At 35.2% G+C, this 27,652-nt stretch overlaps 1 protein-coding gene across 1 annotated transcript in view; it reads left to right on the top strand.

The window, feature by feature from the left end:
• Nucleotides 1–23,913, top strand: part of LOC150092588 (uncharacterized) — a 74,770-nt gene extending 50,857 nt beyond the window's left edge. Inside the window, exons 2-4 of the mRNA XM_090414730.1 lie at nt 15,186–15,308; nt 21,350–21,494; nt 22,971–23,913. Coding sequence (XP_090270856.1) covers nt 15,186–15,308; nt 21,350–21,494; nt 22,971–23,111 — 409 coding nt within the window. The 3' untranslated portion in view covers nt 23,112–23,913. The remainder of the gene's footprint in view (nt 1–15,185; nt 15,309–21,349; nt 21,495–22,970) is intronic.
• Nucleotides 23,914–27,652: the final 3,739 nt, after the last annotated feature.

Genomic DNA, 27,652 nt, shown 5'->3' with positions numbered 1-27,652 from the left:
CTTTTTTTTATTTTAGCATTTGAATTAGTCGGAAGGGCACCATTGAATTATGTTTTCTCAGACAATTTCGGACACTTCCGGTAGTTTTAGTAGCTACGTATTCGCTTCAGGTATAAATAGAAATTTAGTAATTCGTGGTTTACACTCAAGTCACGTACTTGAAATCTAATAAAAAAGAAAAAAAAAATTAAATATATAATCTTATTCTTAATGTCATTCTGAAATGACATTAAGCATTTCAATTGAAAGATTTTACAGTAATAAGCATTTTACTTTGATTTTTAATTTTCTTCTGGTGGATTCTGTGTCCACTCTTTTTTTTTGAAGTCGGTTATTCTTCTACTGAAGTGATCAAGGCACTTAATGAGTCATATTTTCAGCTAATGAAACAGATATCGGCACATTCAGTTATTTGCTCTGCTTTAATTTGTTTACATGGACCACTGATTTAAATTTAAAAAAAAAAAAACACGTGACACACCTTGTTTAATCTCTTTTGGTAAAATATTTTGATATCTTCAATTTTGTCTTATTCTGTATTTTGCAGTAGAACTTATCGGTATGTAAGTAACGCTAATGAAGCGATAATATGTTAATTGTTCATTGAAATACTTTGGATGTATAAAGTACGTAAGTGGTTTACTGTACTACAGTAATCTTCTGTTTTTAAATAATGCATCTTGTTGTAGCAGGTAATTCGAATTATTCCTAATTGCTTCATTACAGAGTTATAATGTTGTCCAAATTATTTTTAATTTCTTGAATTTGTCTTCAGCGAATGATTTATTCCTTCTTAATTACTTTAATTCTTTCCTCATAATTTTTCCCCTTCGTTGTTAACAATAAATTCTATATCCTAACCCATCTGTTCTAACTCGTTATCCAATGTTATTTTTTATTTGTTTTACCTCGGTCTTTCTTGTTATTCACTCCATAGTTCATTCTATTTGGCATAAACCTGTCACAGCCAATTAACCGCCCTGGCGGTTAATTGGCTGTGACAGGTCTATGCTAGATAGAATGAACTATGGAGTGAATAACAAAAAAGACTGATTAACCAAAAGGATTAACTGCCCTACCATGACATTAATTTCATTTCATAGAAATATAATTAATCTAAATTGAAAACGATAGAATATCATTTGTAAAATAAATGTTGTATTTCTATGATTAAATGTACATAAATTTCTAAATGTATAGTTTTAAATGGTCAGTAATTCATTATTCCGCTAATCAGACTTCAATCACACCTCTCATCTCTAAATGATAACAAGAGCAAGAGTGAATTTCAAGACCAGCATTCGCCCCTGGGTGGCAGATTTGCCTAGAATAAAAATACTTTTTCGGGATGAAAAACACGCTTAGTACTACCCTAAGAGAAAGCGACAGAGTCGTCTTAAGCGGGAAAACTGAAGAAAAAAAGTTCTCATTCTAGACAGATTGGAATCCATGTTATATATTTCCCACGCTCTTTCATGTACTTTATGATCGCAGTATGTATTAACTCCGTTATTCATAAGAAACGAATAACAAATCTTTTTATTTCATTTTTATTAAATCTGGTGTATCACTAGAATGAGAACTGACAATCTGACTTTTATGTAATAATGGTTTTAATATCAGATTTGAGACCAGTTAGGGTTAGAAATTCATGCAGGTAATGTCTCATTTAGCAGCGAATTTGACTGCTGTGCTGTGGAAACTAATAGAAAGACACACGGTGGGATGTCGCTAGAGATCTGGGGGTTGAGTCCATTCTTCTTTATCCCATAGTTCACAAAGGACCGTAGAGTTGTAGATATTAGGAAATGTTCCTTACACAAATCTTCCACTCGGTCCTTGATTGACGCTCTGGTTTCAGCTCTGTAAGTGAAGTGCGGGTCCAAATTTTTATATTGTCTATCCAGTTTATTGGAGGTCTGCCTCGTTTTCCAGTTTCTGTAATAAGTCCAGCAAGAATTTGACCATCTGATTTGCTGATATGACCAAGCAACATAAGTTGTTTCCTTCGAATCTTAATTATATTTCTTGGACCGGAGAAAGAATTGATGCTGTGCTTAGTTCATAACTTTATTAAAATTTTTTAATATGTTAGTTCAGATAATTATATTGTTCGTAATCTTTTCCATTGATCACAAAGCTGTTATGTTTCTTGGGAAATCCAAGATTTCTGCCCTTTCTTGCTAGAATATTTTCAACTGCTCGATTAACTTTCCTGGAAAACGGACAAGAGGTATCAGGATCAAGAGAGTCGGCAATGCTTTCAGAATGAGCAGAAGCAAGATTTATTTTAAATAATGCTTCAGCGGTATTTTATTTGAGTTGTGTAAGGTTGAACGTTATTTTCGTGGATCTAAATCCAGATTTCAATGTTGTCGTGACATAAATTATGGTCACTTAAAATGTCAACAGCTGGGAGAGATCTAACTGTTGCTGAGTTTATGGAAGTTATACAGGATCTAACATTCCATGTTTCGATCATAAATCTGTTTCTCGGACGAAATTCATTTTTAAATATCTTCATGGAAAGATCAGTGTCACCAGTAGCATATTTTTACCATCTTTCCTGGTATCTCCAGAAGTTGGACCCGATCCATGTTTGTCCAGGCGACGACCAAGCCGGTATGACATTCTGTAAGGTTTTTTTTATGGGTAATTAAGGACAGTTGGTACCCACCTCGTTTCTTGTCTTCATCTACTAGGTGAAGCAAATACCTGAGAGAGAGAGAGAGAGAGAGAGAGAGAGAGAGAGAGGGGGCAGACTCCCACTGCATAAGACGAAAAGTTACAGTAAAAGAGCAAAGATTCACCCCTAGCTCTCTAATAGCATACTCAGGGAAGAGGGGGGAAGCAAGAAGAGAAAGAAAGGTAGTCTACACATAATATAACAGATGTATATTGCATAAAGTAAGGCGTGGTCGAGCATCAGGTACCTCGGTTTGCTACTCCCATGCTCACTAAAGCCTTGAGGAGTCCAGTAGATAGGGAGAAGGTGAAATGCATCCCCTCATTCTCCTGATGTACTAAGCGAATAATCATCGTAGGTGACGTAAGTTACCTTAACGTTAAGTGGGTAGCAGAGAAAGCCCGTAGGAATAAAGAATTCATTGAACCGTTGAACTTTATCAAGCAGAATGGGAAAGACGGAGCCATATCAGCGTTGATTTAATTATAGCACCAAGAACATAAATTTAATGATGTAACTGTTTTTTTTTTCACCACTTAACTCTCAATGCCAGTACGGAACGATAACTAAGAATAGAGATTGCTGAAATACAAAGAGATTTGGACAAACTAGAGTTCAGTCCTCATCATTTCCTCAATAGGAAAGATATTAGCCATAAATTGAGTGGACGAAGGGAAAACCGCCGAAGTTGAGTTTGTTTGCAGTTACGAAGGGTGGCAACTACATTCTTCTCTCTCACAGCAGTGAGTGATTGGAAAAGCTTGCCTGTTGAAGTGGTATCTAGTGTGGATGAGTTTAAAAGAAGGTATGACAGCTGGTAAGGGTGCATAGCCTCCCTTGATGAGCCCATAACTCCGTTAAGGTCTCAGATCAAAAGAATATTGTAAATGTTACCTTGTTTGCTGAGTAGTAAGAAACTTAATTATGCTATATTGTCATGGTATCCTTAATGATGTTGGTTTATCCTTAAGGAATAACGCTTTCCACCCTTGAAAATAGGTAAGCATCATTTTCTGTCCACTGATGAACGAAGGCCTTCCTGAATTCTATTCTGTTTTGAGCTTTGCTATGCCACTGAATTCCAGCCATCTCGTCTTCCAACCGTCTCTTTAGTCTTCTTAGAGCTGTTTCCATCTCTGATATACCATAGTCTAGTCCATTTTCTTCCAAAATAGGCAGTAGGGTTAAAATCGCAAAAATGGATGTTTTCGTAAATGTCTTCGGCGACAGTGAACACCATCTTCAGGTGTTGCGACTACTACCTTAATTACTAGAGGCTTGTAGTTCCATATTTTGGTCTCTTGAGTCAGACTCCCGGATTATTTAGCTATAACTCCTTCCTCCCGGTAATGTGGATAGGTTTCTAAACCGTGTTGCAATTCATTGTTTCCCTTTTTGGTTTTCATTTACACAATTCGGCTTTTACCAAATACATATCGTTAGAAGATTTTGTTACTACGATTACAAATTAACTTTTAAGAAAGACTAAGGGATCACCACGATCTCTCCCATTGTTCAAGATATTAGGTTTAGAGAAAATAAGGTAAATATAAGTGTTATTCATTTCGTAATATTAATCCGTCGTTCAGGTTCACAGTATAGTAATTTTTACTGAAGACACCTTGTGCAGAGAAGATAAAAAATAGACCATTGATAATGAATTATGAATGCAAACAATTAATCTTAAGGTGTCACGTTTTTGAGCCCTCCTGGTCCTTTGTCATACACTTCGATCTTCCACCCGACCACCACCATGCCTTCATGCCATTTGCTTTTCAACGTTTAAACCTAAATTTTCTAGATATCTCGATTTTAAAGTAATTGGCACTTCACAGAGTAATAATCTTCACTCCTAAAGATGTCGTCTTCGCATATTTGTTAACTTTAACCACATAAGCCTCAATAACTTAACATTTTTTTTAAAGTAATGCCACACGGTACACATAATCAAAACATTTGAAACAAAGCATAACACTCCATTTCTTTCTTCTTAGTCCAAACAAACAAACGGAAAACATTTTAATACGCTGCACTTTCCTATCATAAGATTAGGTTCTATTACCTAAGATTTTTTTTTAACATCGTTAAAAATGTATCAATGTTGTGTTTTTAATTTTAATGCTTATATTCAGTAAGAAAACCAGGCTTGTGTATAACATGGCATTATTCTGGATATGCACTTTGCGTCCGTCCTGTCTGTCACAATTTGGATTTGTCAGTTTATACTGTCTTCACATACTCAGCGATTGGTTAATACACACTTGTGGGAAGAAGAAGAACGGAAAATATTAAAAAAACGGATCAACAACAAAAGAATTCTTGCCAAGCATCAGAAGCAGACTCCGGTAAGCTACATGTAATATAAGCATTGTATGCAATGAAGCATGTAGGAATAAATTACCACCTCGTAGGGTTACTATTGGGAGGAAAGGGCGCACACACCCACACGTGGGGTGTCCGGAAAGTTCTGATAAACACTTCGATCAGATGTCAAAGCAACTGATATAATCGCAAGAAAGAACATATTTTAAATACTTTAACCCACACCTTTCATCAAATTGTAATAACTTGTTCCTTTTCTTTTTAGGATATATAAGAAGACAAAAAAATTAATTTTTGTTGTAGGTGTTTATCAGAACTTTCCAGACCCGTATATATCTATTACCGAACAGTGAGTTTCGTTTGATTGAAGAGCAAGACATGGTCTTGCTCTTCAATCGTGGTCCCCTTCATTGCGATTTCATATTTTGCGAGTAAAACATTCAGACAAATTAAGAAATAACTTGCACAACCAAATAACTTATGCGAGCATTTTTCTGCTTTTTCCAAGACTTAACGAAATAAATATTACTAGAAGCAATGAAATTCATGGGTAATGTTCGATTATTTATAGAGATGGGTTGGAATTCCCACAAACAAAGGGGAAGAACTTCCTATGGAACATGGTTAGTGGTGTAACCACTGCTGCACCCAGAGCGTGGGCCAGCGAAGGATTTCATCTACAGGTGGAGGTGAAGGTGAATCGAAACCACACTCTGTCTGCTGTAGAACGAACATGCCATCCACTCGGCTTACCAGGTTGGTAGAACTTTATTATACATATCCATTTGTTATCAGATCAGTTACTTTGATAATCCTATCAGCCGTGAACACAACTACGTAAAGAACGCATGAACACTTGTAACTGGAATTATTCCTTCTTATCTTTCAAAAAATCGGTTTTATGCGCATTGCGTTAACCACACTAGGTTCGTTTTTACTTGTACAATACTTTTTGTTGAAATTATTTCATTCTTTTTACTAAAATTTGTCAAATCATTTCGACTGAAATCGAACAATAATTTTTTAATATCAAAATTAGCAGAACGATTTGAAACAATCCAAAATTGTTTCAAAGGGAGAGGATTAAGTGTATTTCCCGATAAGCTCAGAATTCATATTAAACCCAAGAATTTCCTCTGTGATACATTAAAGATTGTAAAAACTGCGCAGGAATAACCTTGCTTTCAAAATACTCGCTTTTATACAAATAAGTTTTTAATTCAGCCTCTCAAAACGTATTTAAGAGATACAAATGAAATATAACATGTTTTTAGTTAAATTAGCGACCTTTCTTATTACGTTTTGAGTCTATGCTGCATCGAATCCCAATAAATTTCACTTATGGTTCTCCCATGGCTTTTTAAGCTTCTAAAATGTTGGACACTAAGATCATGTTAATAGCTCGTTAATCCACAAAAAGAAATAACATGACGAAGGGCATTTTAAAACTTATGAAATAAATATCGGTGGTCCACATTAAACTATTGCGCAAGTGCATATAATTTCAGTTAATTACTACTTAGCAGTAAAATACTCTACCAGTGATTGAAATTGCTGTCAAATCTTAAATCCCGTTCATAAACAGAAACCTGTCCTCTCGTCCTTGTATTGATTATTCTTTTGTCCAGTAGTAAGTTGTCACTGATTCATCAGTTGACAGTTATGATCAAGCGATCTATAATAATAGGGGAAAAATTACTGGGGGGGATGCTTTTCCTACTTTATAATTGTATAAGGAAATGATTAAATGACTGCACTTCCAAGGTTCTCACTTAATCAGTATTGGAATTTTTTGCATTTTTTTAGAATGATTCTCTAGAGCAGCGTTCCCCAAATGATGGGTCACGACCCAGCACCGGGTAACAAAAGCTAAATAAACTCTCGAAAAACTAGGTTTTTCGAAACACTTGGTGTGATTTTATTTCGTTATCTTGGAAATTCGAGGTTAATAGATCGTTCTGTAGGAACATGTTTGTTGTTTTTTGCATATTTTGAAGGTTTCTGTAGCCGGAAATGTCTTCATGCTATTGTTGCACAATAGGAGGAAGACATTTCTGAGTGTCCTCCGCAAAAGGTGTAATGAGTACGGTAAGCGGGCTGAGTTAAAGAATCTAGAAACTGCTTTAAACAAACCGTTTTCTCAGGCCTGCAATAAAAGCAAAATAGTGTTGCACCGGTAATAAAATTCATTACCACCCCGAAGGCATTCACAAACCCATGACTAGTGAGATTCGAACCACACAGCTTGCTGATTGAAGGGTAGAGAAGCTATGCACTCGCGATACACACGGAATGCTGCTGTATTAAGAGTAAACCTGGTACTCTTTAAGTTGATAATTATAAATTTAAGGACACAAAAACACGTGTTGAACAGAGTATTTTATTAATTACTAATAAAATAAACTTGACGTTTCGACCCCTGTATCGAGGTCATCATCAAGGAAGGATACAAGTGTATAAGGAACCAAGCTACATGCTCATGCCCTGTATACCAGTGAACTAAATCTACGTACTTAATCCTTTTCCCTAGCCTGACCTCTAGTGATAAAATATAATAATAATAAATAAATAAATACAACTACAATAAACTGCTAAAGTCCTCATGTATTAATATTCTTCTGGATAATTCTGATTGTTATAATATGATTTCTTTCAGTTGCTGTTGAATGTTACAAACACTTCACCAGGTTGTCTTCTTGTAGTGGGATTTTTCTATGGCTGGTTTAGGTTGTTATACAGGTTGTAGATGGGTCCTCCACATTCTTGAAATGGTTAGGCCATCATTTTTGTTGAGATTTGAGTTGTTTGAGCATTTCACATGACCCTTTAAATTTTCTCTCAAACCAGGTTTTGGTGCGGTGTAGGGACTTGCTATTTTTCCAATCAATTCTGTGGTATGTTTGGAGTGCGTGGTCAGAAAGGCCGGTTTTCCAAAAATGGAGGTATTTAATGTGTCGTTTGTGTTCGTCTTGTCTGATTGGGATAGTTCGCCCTGTTTCCCCTATGTATGGTATGTTGCATGTGCATTGTATTTTGTATACCCCTGGGTGGGCTAGGTGTCGAAGAGGATCTTTAGAAGAACTGAGTAGGTATCTTAACTTATTTGGAGGTTTTACGGTGGTTGTAATGTTGTATTTGCGTAGTGTTCTGTCTATTTTTTCAGAAATGCCTCTAACATAAGGAATGGCAATAGCATTCCTGAAATCTTTTTTGTTCTTACTGGTATATTTATGGAGGATCTTGTGAATGGTTTTTATACTGTATCCATTTTTTATAAATGTTTGGTTGATGATCTTGTATTCCTGGTTTAGAGCCTGTTCATTAGAATAAATAGTTAGAGCTCTGTGTTTAAGGGTGCTTATGACACCTAGTTTTTGTGTTGGATGGTGGTAAGAATTTTTGTGTAAGTATTGGCCTGTGTGTGTGTAGGTTTGCGGTAAACTGAGAAGGAGAGACAGCCAGAGGGAAGATGTGTGACAAGTGTCTAGGAAAGGAAGAGAGTTGTTTTTTTCCATTTCAATGGTGAATTGGATACGTTTTGTGTTATTTGTTTAGGTGGCTAAGGAATGTATTTAGAGCTTCGCGGCCGTGGGTCCAAATGGCGAAAATATCGTCGACGTATCTGAGCCAAATTTTGGGCTTTAGACATGCTGTCTCTAGAGCACGTTGCTCAAAGTCTTCCATATAAAAGTTAGCTATGGGGGGAAGCGGTGAGCCCATATCTGTACCTTCTTTGTGAAGGTAAAAATTGTTTTGCCACACGAAATATCCGGAGCGGAGTACGTGGACAAAGAGGGCCGTGATATCGTGTGGGAATATGTTCTGTAGGAGCAAGATAGTGTCATTGATTGGGACATTGGTGAAAAGGGAAGTTATGTCAAAGCTGACTAATAAATCTTGGTCGTTGAGTGTAATGTTTTTAATTTTATTAATGAAATGTCGTTTATTTTTTATGTAGGAAGGGGACTGACCTACCAGTTCCTTGAGTGCGGCCGCTAATTTTTGGCTAAGTGATAATTTGGGCTGTCAATTCCTTCAACAATCGGCCGTAGTGGTGTGCCTGGTTTGTGTATTTTTGGCAGACCATAAATTTTGGGCGCACGGGCATAATGAGGTAATTTTTTTGTTTCTTCGTTCCATGTGTGGACAGATTTGATTAAATCAGTTGTTTTCTTTTTGTTACGTTTTGTGGGGGTTGTAGTTTACCATTGGGTAGGTGTTGTGGTCAGATATCAAATGGTTAATTTTTTCAATGTATGTTGTACGGTATAAAAGGAGAGTGGCATTGCCTTTTATCTGCTTTCGTGATTATGCCTTGGTTATTTTTTTTAAGTATTTAAGGGCTTGATTTTCTGTTTTGTTTAAGTTGGTGCTTAGTGTTTTGTTTGAATTTAGTATACACGATGTTTCCATTCGCATTTTATCAGCCCAGATGGTGGGGAGGGATCTTAAACCTCTCTCGATATGATACACGATATCAAGTTTGTTCACTGACCGCGAAGCAATGGCGTAATTCAAACCTTTCTTTAGCAGCGAGAGTTCACCTTGGGTGAGATTGTGGTTTGATTGGTTGATAACCAAGCAGTGGTCTCCGATGATGGCTGGTTGCTCCAAACTTCGTTTGTGGGCGATTGGCTGCTCCTTATGATGTCAATACATACCACAGAAGATTGGAAAAATACTAATTCCCTACACCGCACCAAAACCTGGTTTGAGAGAAAATTTAAAGAGTCATGTGAAATGCTCAAACACAACCCAGATCTCAACAATAATGATGGCCTAAAAATTTCAAGAATGTGGAGGATCCATCTACAACCTGTATAACAGCCTAAACCAGCCATAGAAAAATCCCACTACAAGAAGACAACCTGGTGAAGTGTTTGTAACATTCAACAGCAACTGAAAGAAATTATATTATAACAATCAGAACTGTACAAATCCAGAAGAATATTAATACATGAGGACTTTAGCAGTTTATTGTAGTTGTATTTATTTATTTGGTTATTATTATTATTTTTTTATCACTAGAGGTCAGGCTAAGGAAAAGAATTAACTACGTAGATTTAGTTTACTGCTATACAGGGCATGATCATGTAGCTTGGTTCCTTATACACTTGTATCCTTCCGATGATGACCTCAATACAGGGGTCGAAACGTAAAGTTTTATTTGACTAGTAATTAATAAAATAATCTGTTCAACACGTGTGTTTTTGTGTCCCTAAATTTATAAATATGAATGCTGATCGGCGTGTAACCTTAAAAGAAAGACTCTTTAAGTTGTATCAATAGCTATCCTTTATTGTATTAAAATGCTTGGTATCTACAACGTAATGAACAGAAATCTGATTTTGAGAGTGGCAATTATTGGTTTTAGAAGATTCAGCACTGGCCTGTGCATTAAGCATGATGTCGGTGATAAGTTACCGATTTTGCTGTTTTGAAATAGGAGTTCAGGAAAGTTTATTAATACATAATTTGGATTAACGATTTCGACCAACACTACATATTATTTAATAATTCAAGTTTACTGTAGATATAGTCAATCGATCTAGTGAGGGTTAAATTCAGAAAATTAAGGATTTTTCTTTATTCTTTCACGAATTTCAACCTTGCCTGTAATTACTGAATTGAAATAATAATGTCCACGGCTTTTGTGCTCCCAGTGCCAGAGTATACATCGAAAAAGTTGTTTCTGGTATTTTCGGGTTCATTCAAACAATTGCAAACTAACATGTAAGCATAACTTTCACAACTGGTGTGATGCACTCTAGTCTTTCATGATACTTCAGAGATTGCAGGATTCCCATCACAACTAGCTTCAATCCAACAAATACATGTCCCGGATGTTAAGCAAAATAAACATGAACTGGCCATAAAACAAGCTATAAAATATTTCCAATAGAAATTATTCCCTCTTCAATGCGAACACGGCGTGGAGCGTCAATTTTACCATTTCTCAGCTAAATCGTGTCCTCTAACTTTTCTTTAACGTCAATCCTTTTCTGTTGACGTGTACTTTTATTTAATTCTTCCATTAAATTCTTGGTATTCTTCCCTATCATTTAAGATGACCAAGGCACTAAAATCCTTACATTTTTGCAACGTACTTGGAAAAATTGCATTAATCAGACTTCAGACATTTATTCATTTAAAAAGTGCTTTTCTTTTATATAGAAGAACCATTTTCAAAAATATTTTTGAACTCATTGGAGGGATATTTCACATGACTGTATTTATCGGTGCATCAGAAGGAACCTCTTTGCTAGGAGTCATTTTGAGTGCGAATATTAAAAGAAGAAAAAAAGTTTGGAAGGATAAGAAGCTTGGTTGTAACACAAGCTGCAGTATAAGTGACTCGTACTTCATTTGCAATATTTTTGGATGTCAAGTTACTGATAATCCCAAATTCTACTAGCTCAGAAGGAGCGTTGTAATGTATCTATTCTGGATGTCTATAATTTGTCTTTTAAAAATTAATATTTTTTGCTGTTTAGCCTTGGATTTCCTCTTTCATCGATGTTAATGTGAAATCGACTGTATCTGCAGGCCTCGTTGGAATAAATTTCGAATAAAATGGAATCTGATGTATTTGGCATGCCAACGAAATCACGTGAAAGGAACTGGCTTGTGATTTTAATTTAGGTTTCATTGAAATATTTGGTAATTTGACCCGCCATAAACACTACAGTATATTCACTTCGTGGAAGACAGAAAGAGTAATCTTGTATAGGAAAGACTGTACAATCAATTGTACATTAGTACCATTGGATGGATTCAACGAAAGTTGGAGGAAGGAATTTTATGCTAGTTTTTAGGACCTGTAGGTTAATTTCTAGAAAATAATTCCTTTTAGAATTCAATACAATTTCAAAAGACAGCAAATACTGAGAATTCTCCAAGAGAGCCAAAAACTTACCTACGCAGCTGGTGTGATGTGTGCAGATAATTGCTTTAGGTAAAGTAGCGACTTCGGAATATGGAGGATCCCCTCGCCCTCATATCTTTTGCTTTTTCAGAAGTTTTTAGTAGTTCGGAAATCAAGTTATCAGAAAATAAGCTCAATGCCTCGTGAATATGTTCTTGTGTGTCTTAATTTTAGTCGCCTAGCGCGTATTTAGGGCCTTTGTTTTAAAGGAATGCAGCAGTGGAATGATAAAGATTGCCATTCCATAATTTCATCATAATTCCATACAACATTCCACTGAGAGATAATTGAGATGTCGCGTGCTGAGTTGGTGAAATGAGTGTCAGTTACCCTGTAATCTTACACAGGCACCTTTTTTTTTTCAGCGTTATTTCCTAGTCTTATGGTTTGCCATTCTGTTTAAGTTTTATGTTAAGGCTGCCTCTTTAAATCAAAACATCCTGCTTTTGAAGATTTTCATGCTTCACCAGTTAGCTTAACTGAATCTTAAGCAGATTAATGAAGTTAATTTCCCCCTTGGCATCCACTGAATGTTTGATTACATTTCAAAAATGACTTTAAACTAAGTTAACTCAAGTGGTTCGAGAAACCAGAGGAAAAATATCGTCGACCTGTCACTTCAAGGAAATAATTTTCGGATAAAAGGTTCTCTAGTCATTCTTGAAATATGCAGGTGATGGCAAATAGTTAAGTTTCTTTGTTTGCAAATCGAGTGTGAGGTAAGCAAGAAGTGGTTTTGTGTGATGTCAGCAAAGAAATACTGAGAATTGAAAACTTTGTTTTGTGAATCATGAATAGCAAAAGTGTGTGTAGGCAGTGAGTTTTCAATGCATTGCTTAAAAATAAAAATTTCTTTTGTTATCGTGGCTCAAGTATTTCATTTTCAGTTAACAAAATACTAATTTGAATAATTCCACATATTTACGTGAAGAAATCAAATACAAGAACTAAAATCTCGCTTTCAGTTCTTGTATTGTGAATACTACTATATTTTGAGGGATAACTTATATTTGTGTTAACTAAAGACTATCCATGATATCAATGATCTGTAAACAAATCACTTGAACAGGTCTTTTAATATACAAACATGTAACCAGAAACTGTTTAGATGGCAATCCATCCAGATAACAGTGGTAAAACCCAACGTAAACGTGACTAACTCGAAAACACATAGTTTTCAGAAACGTCATAACCAGTGTAGGTAACTCTATGCAAACAATTTTAAATATTGGGGTGCGGCTTTGTAATAAACCATATTACAATTAAAATGGCTAGCTATAACTGTCGATCTCGTCAAATGTTTTCTTCGCTCTTTTTAATTGAAGTGATGGGATTTTCCCATAAAACGAGCAAGAGAACACACAATTAACAATTACTTAGCAAGATATTAGTATGGTGTACAGTGGCCTTCAACCATGAGTCCGGGAACTTCCTTTAGGTGCTGTCTAATAATTATTTGTGATCGAGTGGATATAGCGTCTCCAGTTTTGCAGTCGACAGTGGGTTCAAAACTTACTGTAATATGCCGATTTTTAAATGGATCTAGGCTTTAGATAATATACTAATGGCATTCATTTAAGGGGATTAACACTTGAAGTATCGCTGTCAATTCTTTAAATGAAAGAGGTCGTGTTTTTCCTCCTGTTGATCAAGGATTCATAAAGGAGCCGATATCATATATGGGGATCCCTTTTTTGTCTCCCACCAATAATTAAGCAATTAAATTGGTTTTACCGTCATTGTCTATTTGAACGCATAATTCTGTGTATGCTAAAGCGCTTTTACAGTTTTTATTTCTCAGATCTAAACATTAATTTAAATCCAGCCGTTAGCATGGATACATTTATCGAACCATTGTGAAAGTATAAAGTAATTCTCTTTCAGATGGAGGGAATTTTAGTGACTTTTAAGTATGGGATGTATTTATTAATACTTATTAGTATGACGCATAGCAATTTTCAAGCAAGTGACTTTCCTATAACATAAACACTCTACATTATAAACTGTATCGCAAAGTGCCTATGTTGATCGGAGGGTTTCTAGCGGCTAGAAGTGAACTTGTATCTAATAGCTGATTTAATGTTATACATGTGTAATGAAGCTGTAGAATTTCTTGATGGAAAGAATAGTCGCTTTTTTTTTTTTTTTTTAAAGAAGAGTTAAACCAGCCAAAATGAACTTTACAAAGTCACAGTATCAACATCAAGTGTAAACGATCTTTGGGAATATAAAAAACAACAACATTTAATATGCCTGTATGTTATTGCAATAAATACAGAGAATAGCATTGATTTGTAATAGTTTCCATTTCAGGTGATCTTTATTATGTATACCTGGTCCAGCCATAAATACTGTTACAACTTGAACAGCGCATAATCCTTTAATCTATCAGTAAATCATTTACAGCTTTCAGCGCATAAAACTACATGCGTAATGTGCAAAAGCAAGCAGTACTCAATGTTCGAAATGATCCCGTGAAGTGTAGTTTAGATAGAGACGAAGTGATATTATTGACAAGTGGCTGTGAAGAGATAGTTACCGAATGAATAATATTTTCAAATGGCGGAAAGGAAAAAAGGACCAGGGTCCACTCTTGATATTGTACAAGAGTGGAGAGCAATAGCGAACTTCTATTTTACGTGGTGAGTGGAATGTGTTGTGAATGCTAAGTGCGTGAATGAGTAAGGCTTCAGTATGATTGGTGTTGCTGGCTGAGCACACTTTCCATGATGCGATTATCATAATTACAACTCGATGAGTCTTCACTCCAAAAGGTCAACCCATCCGCCCTTTAGGATGTTCCCTAATTACAAGTACGATGTATTAATGCATCCAGTACGCTAATCTTCTGCTGCATCCACTAAGGGGTTGGTGTATATGCCTGTAAATAACTTCATGAGACAGGGTAGCCTGCTCTGAGGACGAATAACTGGCGTTTCAGAGAGGAAAAGCCTCCACCTCCATATGAGACAGGATAACAGGGAATGATGTTGAGAAATTCAGGAGGTTGATGACTTAAATTTTTAATGTTTGCTAATAGATATTAAACAGCAACAAATATGGATTGAAAATATCAATCCATTCGAGATTTCATGCGTTTGGCTGGAAAGTCATTTGTTAAAGACCGCAGCATTACGTCCATTGCAAGTCTTGGTCTTTTCAACAAATCATTTACGACATGTATACATCTCTTACGAAGTTGTTTTTATTTTAAAAAATTCTGTAAATAAAAACACTGCATTTTATTTACAGATTGGATACTCCGATTTTGTCTCGTGGGGAAGTTGAAGATATTCTAAATGAGGAGAATGCTAGTCCTGGAACTTATTTAGTGTATAAAGACAGTGGAAAGCATACGACGTATCTGGCATTCAGGTAATTTTGAACTGATGTATACTGAGCATTACATTAAATTAATTAAATTTTATTGAAAATCTTGTTCAAAATATTTATCTCAAATCCATAAACAATAACTTATTCTGAGAAGAAATTTGACATATTCTTTGCGTATACTTTAACTAAATTCATTAGATTAACCGTAGGCTTAGTATGACACTTATTTGAACTGTACTAGTTAGAAATACCGCTAAGGCACTAATAGCCATAACGAGACTTCTATGTTTGCGAAATACATGCATACTTTCAGGCTATTGTGGTAAAGGGAATGAAAATCCAGTTTAGAAAACCTTAATCAATGAACTAAAGCTATATTGTAATAGCACAGAAAGTCATTTACGAGAGATCAAAGTTGGTCTTTTCTAAGACTCATGGTTTTGATGATTGGGCCATGCATAAATTCAAAAACTTACAGCATAGCATCCCATGTTAACACAACGTTTTCCAAAGTGTACACGTCCTCAGTGGGGCTAAAAGTACGCAAATTGAAAGATTCAAAGCAATGTCCAAAAATAAATAAATAAAATTAATAATAATAAAATAACTTAAATTACATAGACTACATGCAAAGCACACTGAACTGTTATTTATTCATGAATATTGTTGGAATAAAAAAAAAAAAAAGGTATAAAATTAATGCCACAGCTGCCAGTAGTAAACCCAATCTTTCATTTGATGTTTTAAAGGTAATTTAGTGACACCTATCGTCATTCTGGCCATGCTGATTAACCTCTGTTAAATACAAGGTAACACTGCAAATGAAAAAATATTGGTAATAAATAAGTAATATTTCTAAATCACGTGAATCAAACGATTAATCTAATACAGATTAATCCGTTAATTTTAGTTAATTAGAATAAAAATTAACTAAGTGCATGAATGTGCCAACTAAATATAAGAATTTCTATTTTCTATCAGGAATTCCAAAATAAGAATTTTGTTAGTGAAAAATGCTTCCCCCCCCCTCTTTATATGCCGTAGTGCAATTGATGTGATCATCACAAGGATATTTTCAAGAAAACGTTTTTCCTAGAGGCCATAACGAGTTACTTTTTATATATGAATTACAAAAAAAAAAGCTTATTTCAAACTGTAATGTTTCTACTGCTCCCTACAACCTTGAGAAATTTTCCTCTGAAATCACAGAAATTTTGTTAACGACAGTAAATAAATTTCAAGTCACTAGATGCATCGCGTCCTCTTTTCATGTAACTTGAAACTGCTTAAAATAGACCGGTACAATGGCAATCAAATGCAAAAATAGTAAAGAATTTAAAAAAAAATGAATAGTATATTGATGATGATTAGCAAACTAACAGAAACGAAGAGGTATTCTTAGATAATTTGTAATGCAGAAAGGAATACAATAGCTTGACAATGAGAATATCATCTAGTTGCACTGCAAGTTCCCAGGCAGTATTTAGTAGCCGGACATTTTGGGGATTGACTCATACAGAAAAGGTTTCTCCCTGCTCGGCTTTGAAAAGATGCCAAAAAAGCATTGTGATTAAAACGCAGGATTTCATAGGAAACTCTTATCCTTCTAGCATTCAAAAGATGAGCAGTTAGAGATGAATGAGGTTGAAGAGCTGATGCATAACCTGGATAATAATTTGGCAATAGGGACAGATGGTCTGTGCGGTTAGCCTAGTGGCTTTGCGCTTCGCAACCATATGCCTGGGGAAGGAGTGTCCTAGGTTCGATTCCCGTCGGAGACGTGAGGAGCTGAAGGATCTTCCTCAGCCATAGCCAAGTTAGCCGTTCTTGGGCGCGGGCAGTAGGGTTTTTTCCACCAGTTTATCTGGTGTTTTTCATCCTGCAAACCGGCCCCGTGAACTCACAGGGATACAGCCAAGAATACCTTGAGGCATAGGAGTGACCATTCTATCCTCGTATTTCGGTTACGAAATCCAAGCATGCTTGGAAGGTTGTGGGCCTTAAAGGCCTGTTAAAGCCATTGGGATAGATACGAATAGGGACCGTTGGAATATCAACAGGTATGCTAAAGAAATGTTCAGCCGAATTGGTTAGGCCTTTCACATGTTTATATAACTTGAGTCTCAGCTGTGGAATGGAAGAATGAATGATGGTTCCGATGTACCAGGGTGGCGAGAAACCAGATATGTCTAATTATCAACCTATCAGTATCTCTGGTGTGGTTGCGAAGATTTTAGAGAAGCTGGTAAGAACTCGCATACAAAAATGGGTACATGGACAAGCTTATACACTACAAGGAACATCATGGGTTTATTAAAGGAAGATAATATTTTAGCAATTTGCTCATATTTTATAACAATGTTACGAGCGAGTTGGATAAAGGGAATCGATCACATTGATAATGTTGGATTTTGCTAAGGCATTTGATAGGATACCACATAAAAAGATGTTGCAACTGGAGAATATGGAATTGGAATATACTCTTGACTTGGAAAAGTGAATGGTTGACAGACAGATATCAAAGTGGTGTAGAGTGGATGTGAATCTGCCAGATTGAAAGTGACCAGTGGTGTACCTCTCTAGGATTTAGCACTTTCAAACACTAACTTTGTACCTTTCGTCTATGCTTCATGTCTTGTCTGATAACCAGTTGTTGTTCTTTTTCTCCTTTTTAGCACCCAAACAGTCCCTTTCAACCTCATTATATATTATTTAATTTTTTTTTCATTGCATTTCAATTATGTCTTCTGGCATTTCTACTTCCTCGCCTTCTAGTTTCTCATTTTCAAAAATGTTGTTTTTTTTTTTTTTCATAATAGATAAGATTTTCTTAATTTCATTCAATTTTAATTTAAACATGTCATATTTTACCTTTTTCGTTCGGATTTATATCTTCAATCCTATGCAGTTTCTTTTAAATTTGGCTGTCACTAAGTTGTGATCAGATGAACGTAAACCATGTTCGTGTGACTTGTGTCCGGGGCTTATTAAATGATGTTTTATTGAATAATTAAGGCTGGCGTTCACAGAGCACATTTTTAATACGTTTCAAAACATTAGCAAAATAATAGCAAAAAGTTATTTAAATAATTGTTTAAACAAATATGCGTCGGAAAAGCGCGAAAGAGACTGAAACATTTTAAAAATTCATATCTCCGCTTGTAATAGACCAAAAACCTTGTTTGTTTGTTTTTAGTTTTGTAGGTTACATGTGTATATGAACGCAAAATTTGTGAAAAATCGTATCTTTAAATGATCATAATTATTTTTGTAATTGAAAGTTGCTAATTTTACAGCAATCGTAAAAAGGTAAAAAAAAGGCATAATTGCATGCTTTTTTTATTTACATGATTTATTTAATAAAAATATTCAAAATATCGTCCGTTATAAGCAAGCTCCATGAAAAAGGTCACAAACTAAATATTTCATTTGACACCCGTTGCTCATGTCGGTGGGACATTTTTAATTCTTAAGCAACTTTGAGGTCTCTTTACATCTCAAAGGACAAACCGAAACTAACGGACTAACCCCCCCCCCACTATCATAGATGGCGCTACCTGTCCCATCCTAAAAGATATTACAACCAATAGTTTTCGGCTGGACTAGAAAAGTCCCATCGACATGGTCTGAGGATTAATACAGTCATTGATTGCATTATGAGAAGTTAAAAGTGCAAGAAGAAGAATTAAATGGCATTATGTCAGTTAGATCTAGATTTTACTGAAACGGTTGGTCTTGAAATAAATATGACTAAAAGAAAAGTACTTAAAATAAACGGCGAATGCCACAAAGAGATCAAAATCGATCAGCATACTACAGAAGTTGAGAATTTTACATACTGGGAAGCAAACGTAAAGGTGGAATTGACAAGGATATAATGCAAAGACTGACTAAAGCTAATACTGCTTTCAGAAAATAAATTAAGTGCAATCTTTAAAGCACCATAATAAAATCAAGATCTTCAATAGCAATGTTAGGGCTGTGTTTTATGGATCAGAGAAATGGAAGCTGACCAAAAACAAGATAAATTAGTAATAAAATAAAAATAATCAAACTCCTTTTTATTCTCGTATATAGGGAGTAGGCGAGGCCTTTTTAACCCTATCTAGCTTTTGGAGACTGAGTGGGCAGTTCAATCTCCACCGTTAGCCAATCGGAGATAGCTAACCCGTGACTATCACTAATTAGTTTCCAAATCAAATATCTGCGCGAAATAATTAAATATTTTGGCACCAACGTATTAAAAACGATGACGTACATAGGCTGACGGGGCAAAAAAACATCACCGATGAAATAATAATAAAACGCAGAGATTGAAATGGATTGGACACGTGCTGAGAGTAGGTAGCAGAGATTTCTCGAGTGGCTTTGACATGGATCCCTTTATGAGTTAATTTAGGCCTTTCCATCCTTCTGGGAGGAAAGGCCTAAATTAACTCAGCACAGAAGGACAGAAAAGGAAAGAAAGACTGGCTGGCTGGAACAACAGGAGTAAAGACGAACTGGTGGTTCATAGCATGCATCAGGAAGAAACTGACTGCTGTCGATTTCTTCCAGATGATCTCTTTGTGCCTTATGTGCCATGAGGTATGTACCTCAGGATTCAATCCTTGGGCCATTGTTGTTCAATCTATACATTAACGACATTAGGAAGGGTCTAACAGGAGATACTCAATTGTTTGCTGATGATGCGAAAATAGGGAGGGTGATCAGAAATGCTACTAATATCCAGCACTTACAAAGTAATTTAAATAGGCTGGAAATTTGGGCAAACGAAAATGGTTGTCAATTTCATGGTAGTAAGAGATGTTAAGCGTCAAGTTATGCACTTTGGCATGATGAGATATCCAGCGGCATGTTATAATTAGCAGGGTTATGCTACATGGGAATGATGAGGCTAGTGATCTTGGTATAATGGTGGATAGGAATTTGAAGTTCAAAAGCTGCATAGCACAAAGGATAATTGCGATGATGAAGCGAACTTTGACATGTAAGAATTATGAAGCATTTCTTTACAAGGCCTTGATAAGACCACACCTGAACTACTGTATGCTGAATTGGTTACAAACTTACAAGGGTATAAAGAAGCTGTGGAAAGGGTACAAATAAGAGTTACCAAGATTATATCGAATTTAGATTATGAGAACAGATTGTGAGTATATGGATTACAGACTCCGGTTAAATAGTAGGAGTGATAAGATAGAAGTCTATAAATGGCTGAACACCAAATACTGTACTTTCCAAGCCACTTCAGATATCTAATGAGCAAGTCTAGAAACATCTATAACCGATATATCTTCACAAATATCCCTACAACAGTGAGATTCGAACGCTCTTAGCTGGATAGGGGAAATGCTATCCACTCGATCAACTAAGGCTGGCAAAATTTGTTCAGTCTATAGTATGCTGTAGATTGAACAAAAGGAAGAAGCAAGAAACTATGACACCCCTTTTTTTATTTGAAAGAACGTCGGAAGAGGGAGGATGAAAAGAACTTATTTCGTGATTTTAATTTGATTTAATGGACAACAAATGTAGAGAAATGTGGAGAAAACTTCAATATTAATGCCGCATGTATTTCCAAGAAATTTTTCTAAGGAGACAGTGGCCATGAAAACTAGTGTAGCAGATGAATAAGAGGCCACACCAATTGTTGAAGTCAACCACCGTAAGGTTCGGCAGCTCGAACATTCCGTCTGGAGGTTGGTGTTTTGAAGATGTATCTTGACATTAAGTTTAATTACACTTCGCTACGTTTACACTTTTGAGCAGATGCTTTCATGGCATTGAGGAACTCCGTGGCTGCTCTGACAAGAGGTTAAAACAACAGGCTTTATGTAATGGTCAAAGGCTGTTACGAGCAAGTCTTTAATGATATCTAACCGACAAGTCAGGAAGCAAACAATGCCATGAAAAAACCACATCTCCTTGATGATATGCTTCAGCGTTAAGGTTCTTTATTCTTAAGAAAATTGTATTACCTCAATGCTGTTTCTTTTTAGTTATTCCTAATAAGCCTTTCTTCGTGTTTTAGATAAATGAGCGATGATTCTGTACACTAATAGAGATTATTCTTTCTGCAGGACCATCGAAAAGAAAATCGTCCATCTTTCCATTGTTAAGGTTAACGATTTGTACCATTTCAACGACTACACATTTCCGTACTTGGAATCCATTGTCCTGTACTACAAAAAGCATCAGATTAACGACACTCTTCTAACGAATCAGGCGAGCATTTTAAAATAATTATTTTGTAAATTTGAATTGTTGTAATTAGAGATAACAGAAGGAAGGATGCAATGAAAATTAGAAAACCTGAAATTCTTGTCTTTTAGGCTATGACATATTCACATTAAAATGTAAAATACTGTTAGTGTGAAAAGATAGTCCTATTATTAATAGGACTTAATACGCGTATGATTTGTTTATTTTCTTTTCGTTCCATTAGAAATTTCAAATTTGAAATGCATCGTAACTTTACGGTAATTTTTCTCACTTTTTAACTGTGCCATCTAATGCGACATGAGAAATGATCAGTATACCGAAGAAGGTTAATGGAGTATCCTACTGTTATCTTGAGTCAATTGAGAGCAAATTCCCTGTCTAGTTTGGCAGAGTGATTAGCGCATCTGCTCTCCAACCAACAGACTACGGGTTTAAATTTTGCCTCAGCTGTGAATGTGTGGTGATTGTCTTTAACTAGAAAATGAAATTCATCCAACAGTGTGGTCATCTTCTCCACTTACCTTGGAAGCTTGATGTGGTTTCACGTTTAGTTTATACAGCAGAGTTTCCGCACTATATAAAAATATTAAAAAAAATATATAAAATTAATGATACTAGATGGTTAACTTAGCCAAATATATCTGTCTTAATAAAGTAACGGTTTATAGCTACAATGAGCCCCCTCCTACCGCTGGAAGCATCACGTTCTCTGACAAATAATAAATTCAAAAAAATCGCCTATAACGTAAATTATTCATCATTGTAGTGATAGAATAATTTATTCCATTTCGAACTTAAAATCTTTCTATCCATTTAGAGGATATACTGTTATGAGTTGTTAATTAATGACTGAGTTGCACACTACAATAGTTAACATTTCCCCCTGCAATATATTTCTTGTTGTCCAAAGCACGCCATTGGGCGTAAGTTGTATTTTAAATTCCACCGAATAGTAGTCTCATGAACTGGACATTAAGAACCTGTCACTGGTTTTTTAAAAATAAAGATTCATTCAGGCATCGCCAAGTGTTTCATTTAGCATTTAACAATCACCAAGTATGATATTTGTAATTCAAATACGAGTACTAGGTAGGCTATTTGAGTCATAAATAACCTAGTGACATTAAGAACTGTTGAAGATGAACCAAGTACTAAACTCCTAATGTCAGAGTAATGTGTGATGGCCACGTGCCTTAATTCTCGCTGAATGGAGAATGCTTAAGTTTTCTACCATCAGCTCAGTACCCAGTTTCACAATCGTTTCCGCCTCACCCCGTTAGGAAACAAGATTGAGGGTGAACAAACTTAAGTTTCCGATATTGAGAGGGCGTTGAGTGAAAATTATTTATAATGAGACATTGCAACAGCGATTAATAATTTAGGAATGCTATAGTATTATAAATCGATCAATCATGCACATATATTTTCTCAATAATATTTCTAAAACTGTTTGTTTGATTGTTCTAATTTTTTTTAAAGGTTTTTATCGATCCCTACATCATGGCTCGCACATACAAGCTCTCCATGCGAAAGAGTCGTCGGCGTTCTGGACGCGGTCAAGATAAACTGGATGGAAAAATGATAGAAGTGCCAAGAGCTTCGGTACAGACAAGACTTTGAACACAGATGCATAAGTGCCAACCAGGAGCATCGCCCACACTGGACTCCAGTTTTTTTCTACTGAAGGAAGCAGAGTATTTGTGCAAACCTGTCGTGACGAAGATGCTACTTTAAGTTGTGGTTTAGGAAGAACTTTTATATTCTGTACCTAAAAGAATGACTGCATTGGTCCATATTAGTGTAGTGTCCCAATCCGCCGACTTACGATGACTTGTATTATTGACGTTTAATGTATTCATTTCTGACTGTTGCAAACTTTTTCAATCATGAATACAACCAAAGATGTAAATATTGGATTTGGTCCTACATTTCTTAATTCTTTTTAATAAAAATTTACGCAGTCTTAATTTTCTACTTTCATAGCAAATTTTTGAGAGATCAACTATCTCGCGTTTTAAGTTTTGATTTATTGAGCAATATATCGCATATAGTTATGTGTCAGATATTTTAATCGTCAGTTAAATAATCACGTGATGCATTACCTGAATTTTAGTTCTTGAAACTACTGTTTTAATGCTAATATTTTCATGGACATGAAAATGTTTCGTGCAGTTAACTTTTTAAATTCCAGTGTACCCGACTCAGGTCCTGACTTTCTTATTAATGCAAAAAATTTCAACCAAGTGCAATTTGTCGTTAACATTACGCCAAGAAGGAAGTTCAGAGTGCTTTCGATATGTAGATAATTCAGTTATTGACGTGAATGCAGAAATGGTGGAATTCAGTCTTTTATTTCCCTCTTTTTATTTATGAAATAAAACTTAATCGAAGTCTAAATCTGCCTTCAGTCACTTATAAATGTATATATTCTTTAAAATGTCAAGAGTACGTGTGTTCTGACCATTCAGACATTTGTATCTCGCATTTATGATCTAATAAATTCATAAGTACTGCTGGGTTTGTATGAAGTCTTTTCTATAAAATGCAACTCAAGTAGGATCAAGTTTTTCCATAACCATCGAACATAACGCGACCAAAAATAAATCTATCGGCTGGTTTGTCACTAAATTCTTAATGCACTTAAATTGATTTCATATCAGTGAGTAAATTATGAAAAATTAATTACTTTTAAAACTGAAAAAAAGACTCTTCCTATCCACAATGATATATAAGTGTGATATAAATGTTTTCATATTAAATGCTTTACTGTTCCTTATTCCACTCGACCAATCAGGCCGATAAGCTTAGAACTATGAGATGGAACGAGCAGTAATTGTTCAAAGGTTACACGATTTTTTTTTCGATTTTTATTATTTATTCTCTATTTTTATTATTTATTATTATTTATTATCCTTTCATATGAATTAAATAATTCATATGAAGACAAACTTGTTTATTTAAACTTAGCTTTATTAAAACGGCACTTGAGGTGTTCAAACATTTCAGAATCCATTGTAAAATATTCTGTATATAATGTAGACTATGGATTACGTTGTGGTCGGAATTTGCTCTTAAGTTCCCAAGGCAAACAAAGAAATTTTTCACAAATCTTTTGAGCACTTAACAATAAGCAGCTATGATAAACGGACCAATGAATTAGTCTGTAACTTCAGAATATTATCCCTTTACAAAAAAAGATCGAGTACCTCAAGGGACTAAATAATATTGACTTGTATTTTAAACGCATATTACAGAAAATTACTCTATATATTGTGTCTGAATTATACGCTGTATGTATACGTGTGCCCTAATAGATAGTCATGTTAATTTAGACCACTGGTTACTATAAAAATACAATGTAGCCATACTGGTTACTAACCAGTATGGCTACAGCCCTTGGTTACACACATTGCACTGTTCCTTCTATTTCCATTTTCTGTTCTTTATTTCTATTATCAGTTGTATTATATTTCCATTTGTATCACTTCAGTGTTAATTAATTTCAATTTCGATCACCGAGATTAGATCCAATTTCACGAGTGTGGCCGCTCAGGATTAGACAGCCGGTACGTTGAAGAAAGTCCACCTTACAAAATATCTTGGAGGTTATTGATCAGCCTCAGAACAATGAAACTGTTCAGTGGTTTGTAGACTGTTCTCATCACGTTAGGTTCTGCAGTTTTTGGAATTACAATTGAAGCAACTACAATGTATTAAATCATGTATTAAAGCTTTTAATTGCGTGTCTTTTTCTCCCTTCAGTTTTTCTGATTTGTGGGAAGAAAGACTTGAGTTTACTGAAGCGAAACCCCAATCATTGCCGTACGAGACAGTGGCCAGGGTCGTATTATGCATAGGCGCATGACGCGCTAGCTGAGGTCCCGAAAAATTATGGCTAATTTAAGGGCCCTAAACGATGAGATTTAAAACTGAAGAATTAAAAATATAAATAATTAAATTGAGGATAAAAAGTATGATTGTTTTCTGTTAAATCTGCTATATCACTGTAATATATGAGAGCTCAGAAAAAGTCGGACATTGCTTTAAGTCAATATCGAAATAGATCATATGCCCTTAAAAAAATAAATAAAAAATAAAAAAACAAGAATGCAAATAATCTTTATTTTCATATATTTTTGTATCCATCACTTGTTTGCGTTAATTAATCTTGAAACCTTATTTCCACTTATCTATTTATCGATTTGTCACTAAAGATACCGTATGAAGACGCTAATCCTTTTATTTAACCACGTTACCAGCCAACTTCTATAGACGTCAAGGTTACCATGGATGCGAAGTGCATATTAAAATTGTAATACCATTGGTATTACATTGAAATATATGATGGATACGAAGCATATGAGGATGCGTATTTAATCCATAATGGCCGGTAAGGTGATAACTTGATTTTTCACTTAAATATTTAAGGTAAAATCTAGACCTTTTGAAATTTATTTATTTTTGCTAACTCTTAAATAGTTGAGAAACATTCATAATATCTTCTTTAAATGTTTAAGAAATTACTACATTGCCCTGTGTATGGTTTTAATTGCTGTTATATATAATTTTTAGAATTTATATTATCTTCATATGCTGTAAATCTCCTTAAAACTAAGGGTTTGGGAGTTGGACCTGAAATAATGCTCACATTTTTCTAGATGACTGGATATCGAGATTTTAGAAAAATGTCATAATCCTTCTTAGTGAGGAACTCCAGATATATTTGATCTCAGCCAGATTTAGCCATGTGTTTTGTTTTGCTTTTGAAACCACGTGTTTCAAGTAGCTGTTATTATATTATTATTCATATATTTCATCTTAAATCTTTTCAATGACTTCCTTGTTTCATGAAATATTTGCAATATGTAAATGTCATGGCAACATGCATTCAACTATGTAAAATGGCCTTGGTCTTGTATAAGTAAAACTTTCTTCAACACTCCTCAGCAAACCAGATAATACAACAGCGTTGCTTTTAACTTATTTTCAAACAGTTTGTTGTATACTTATTACACTTCACTTATAGTTTAACTTAATTTGTTTTCTCATACTTTTTGTAAGTGCTTCTAATATATTATCTTTACGTATGATATTAAAATAATATTTCATTTTTGAAAGGACTTCAAATTTGAAATAAATGCAACGAAAATACAAATCTGGGACTACTAAAAGAAATATAATGAGAAGAACAACTCCGTAGCTAAAATAATGCCTTTTTACCTTTTTTAAAACTTTGAAGAACAGCAGATCTTAAAAGATATGGAACAACCAGAAGAGACCCAGTATATCGCAAAAGAAACAGAAAAATCACAGGTAGGCAAAGGAACAGAATGTCAATGTCTGAAAAAAAACAACGTCGCACAGAAGAACAAAATATGAATGTCAAACCGCCTTGTTCTACATAAAAAAGTGGGTCTAAAATCCATTTGTTTTATTTGTAAATGTTTCCCAATAGTAATTATTATTATATCACACCTCCAGGGAGTCCAAAGACTCAACGAGGAAGGGTATCTACTCTACAACTCTTGGTCTGACTACTCCACCGACCTTCATCATCTAATAAACGCCATTTATCGCCGACTACCACCACTAGTACTTTCACAGACATCCATGCACAAGGCGGGATTCGAACCCGCAGTCTTTTGGCTGGAGAGTGGATACGCTAACCACTCGGCCAACCAGGCGGGCAATGCTAGATTAAAAACAGGTTTCAGTGATTGGAGAAATATTTCTAGCGCACTACAAGATCACGAAAATTCCAAAGATCATATGAGACGTTCGGTGTTAGGTCGTGTTGATAAGAAATTAGTACAAGAAATTCTGGTTGAAGAAAAATTATTGGTGAGAAATTTTGAAAAAGGATTATTGCCACTGTACAACTTTTAAATAAACTTATCATCACTGCCTCTAAATCCTAACTAAGATTAGGATTTAGAGGCAGTAATCAGTACCGTCGACAGGGTGTAGCGTAGAAGCGGCCTGTCTCACGGCGCCGCTCAATTATGGGCGCTCGTTCAGCCACATTGCGGTAGGCACCGTATTAGGGCAACAAGATATTTTATATCTGATGTAGGATGCAATAGATTTATTTGAAGAATTAAAAATTCTCTCAAAAATAATACAAGCGAAAAAATGATCCTCACCAAATTTTATCACATACA

Source organism: Typopeltis vanoorti, chromosome 25 (genome assembly GCF_054136105.1).
Source record: "Typopeltis vanoorti isolate ZY-2024b chromosome 25, IOZ_Tvanoo_1.0, whole genome shotgun sequence".
Taxonomy (NCBI): Eukaryota; Metazoa; Arthropoda; class Arachnida; order Uropygi; family Thelyphonidae; genus Typopeltis; species Typopeltis vanoorti.
Note: the sequence above shows the minus strand (reverse complement) of the source record. Positions and strands in the feature narration are given on the sequence as shown.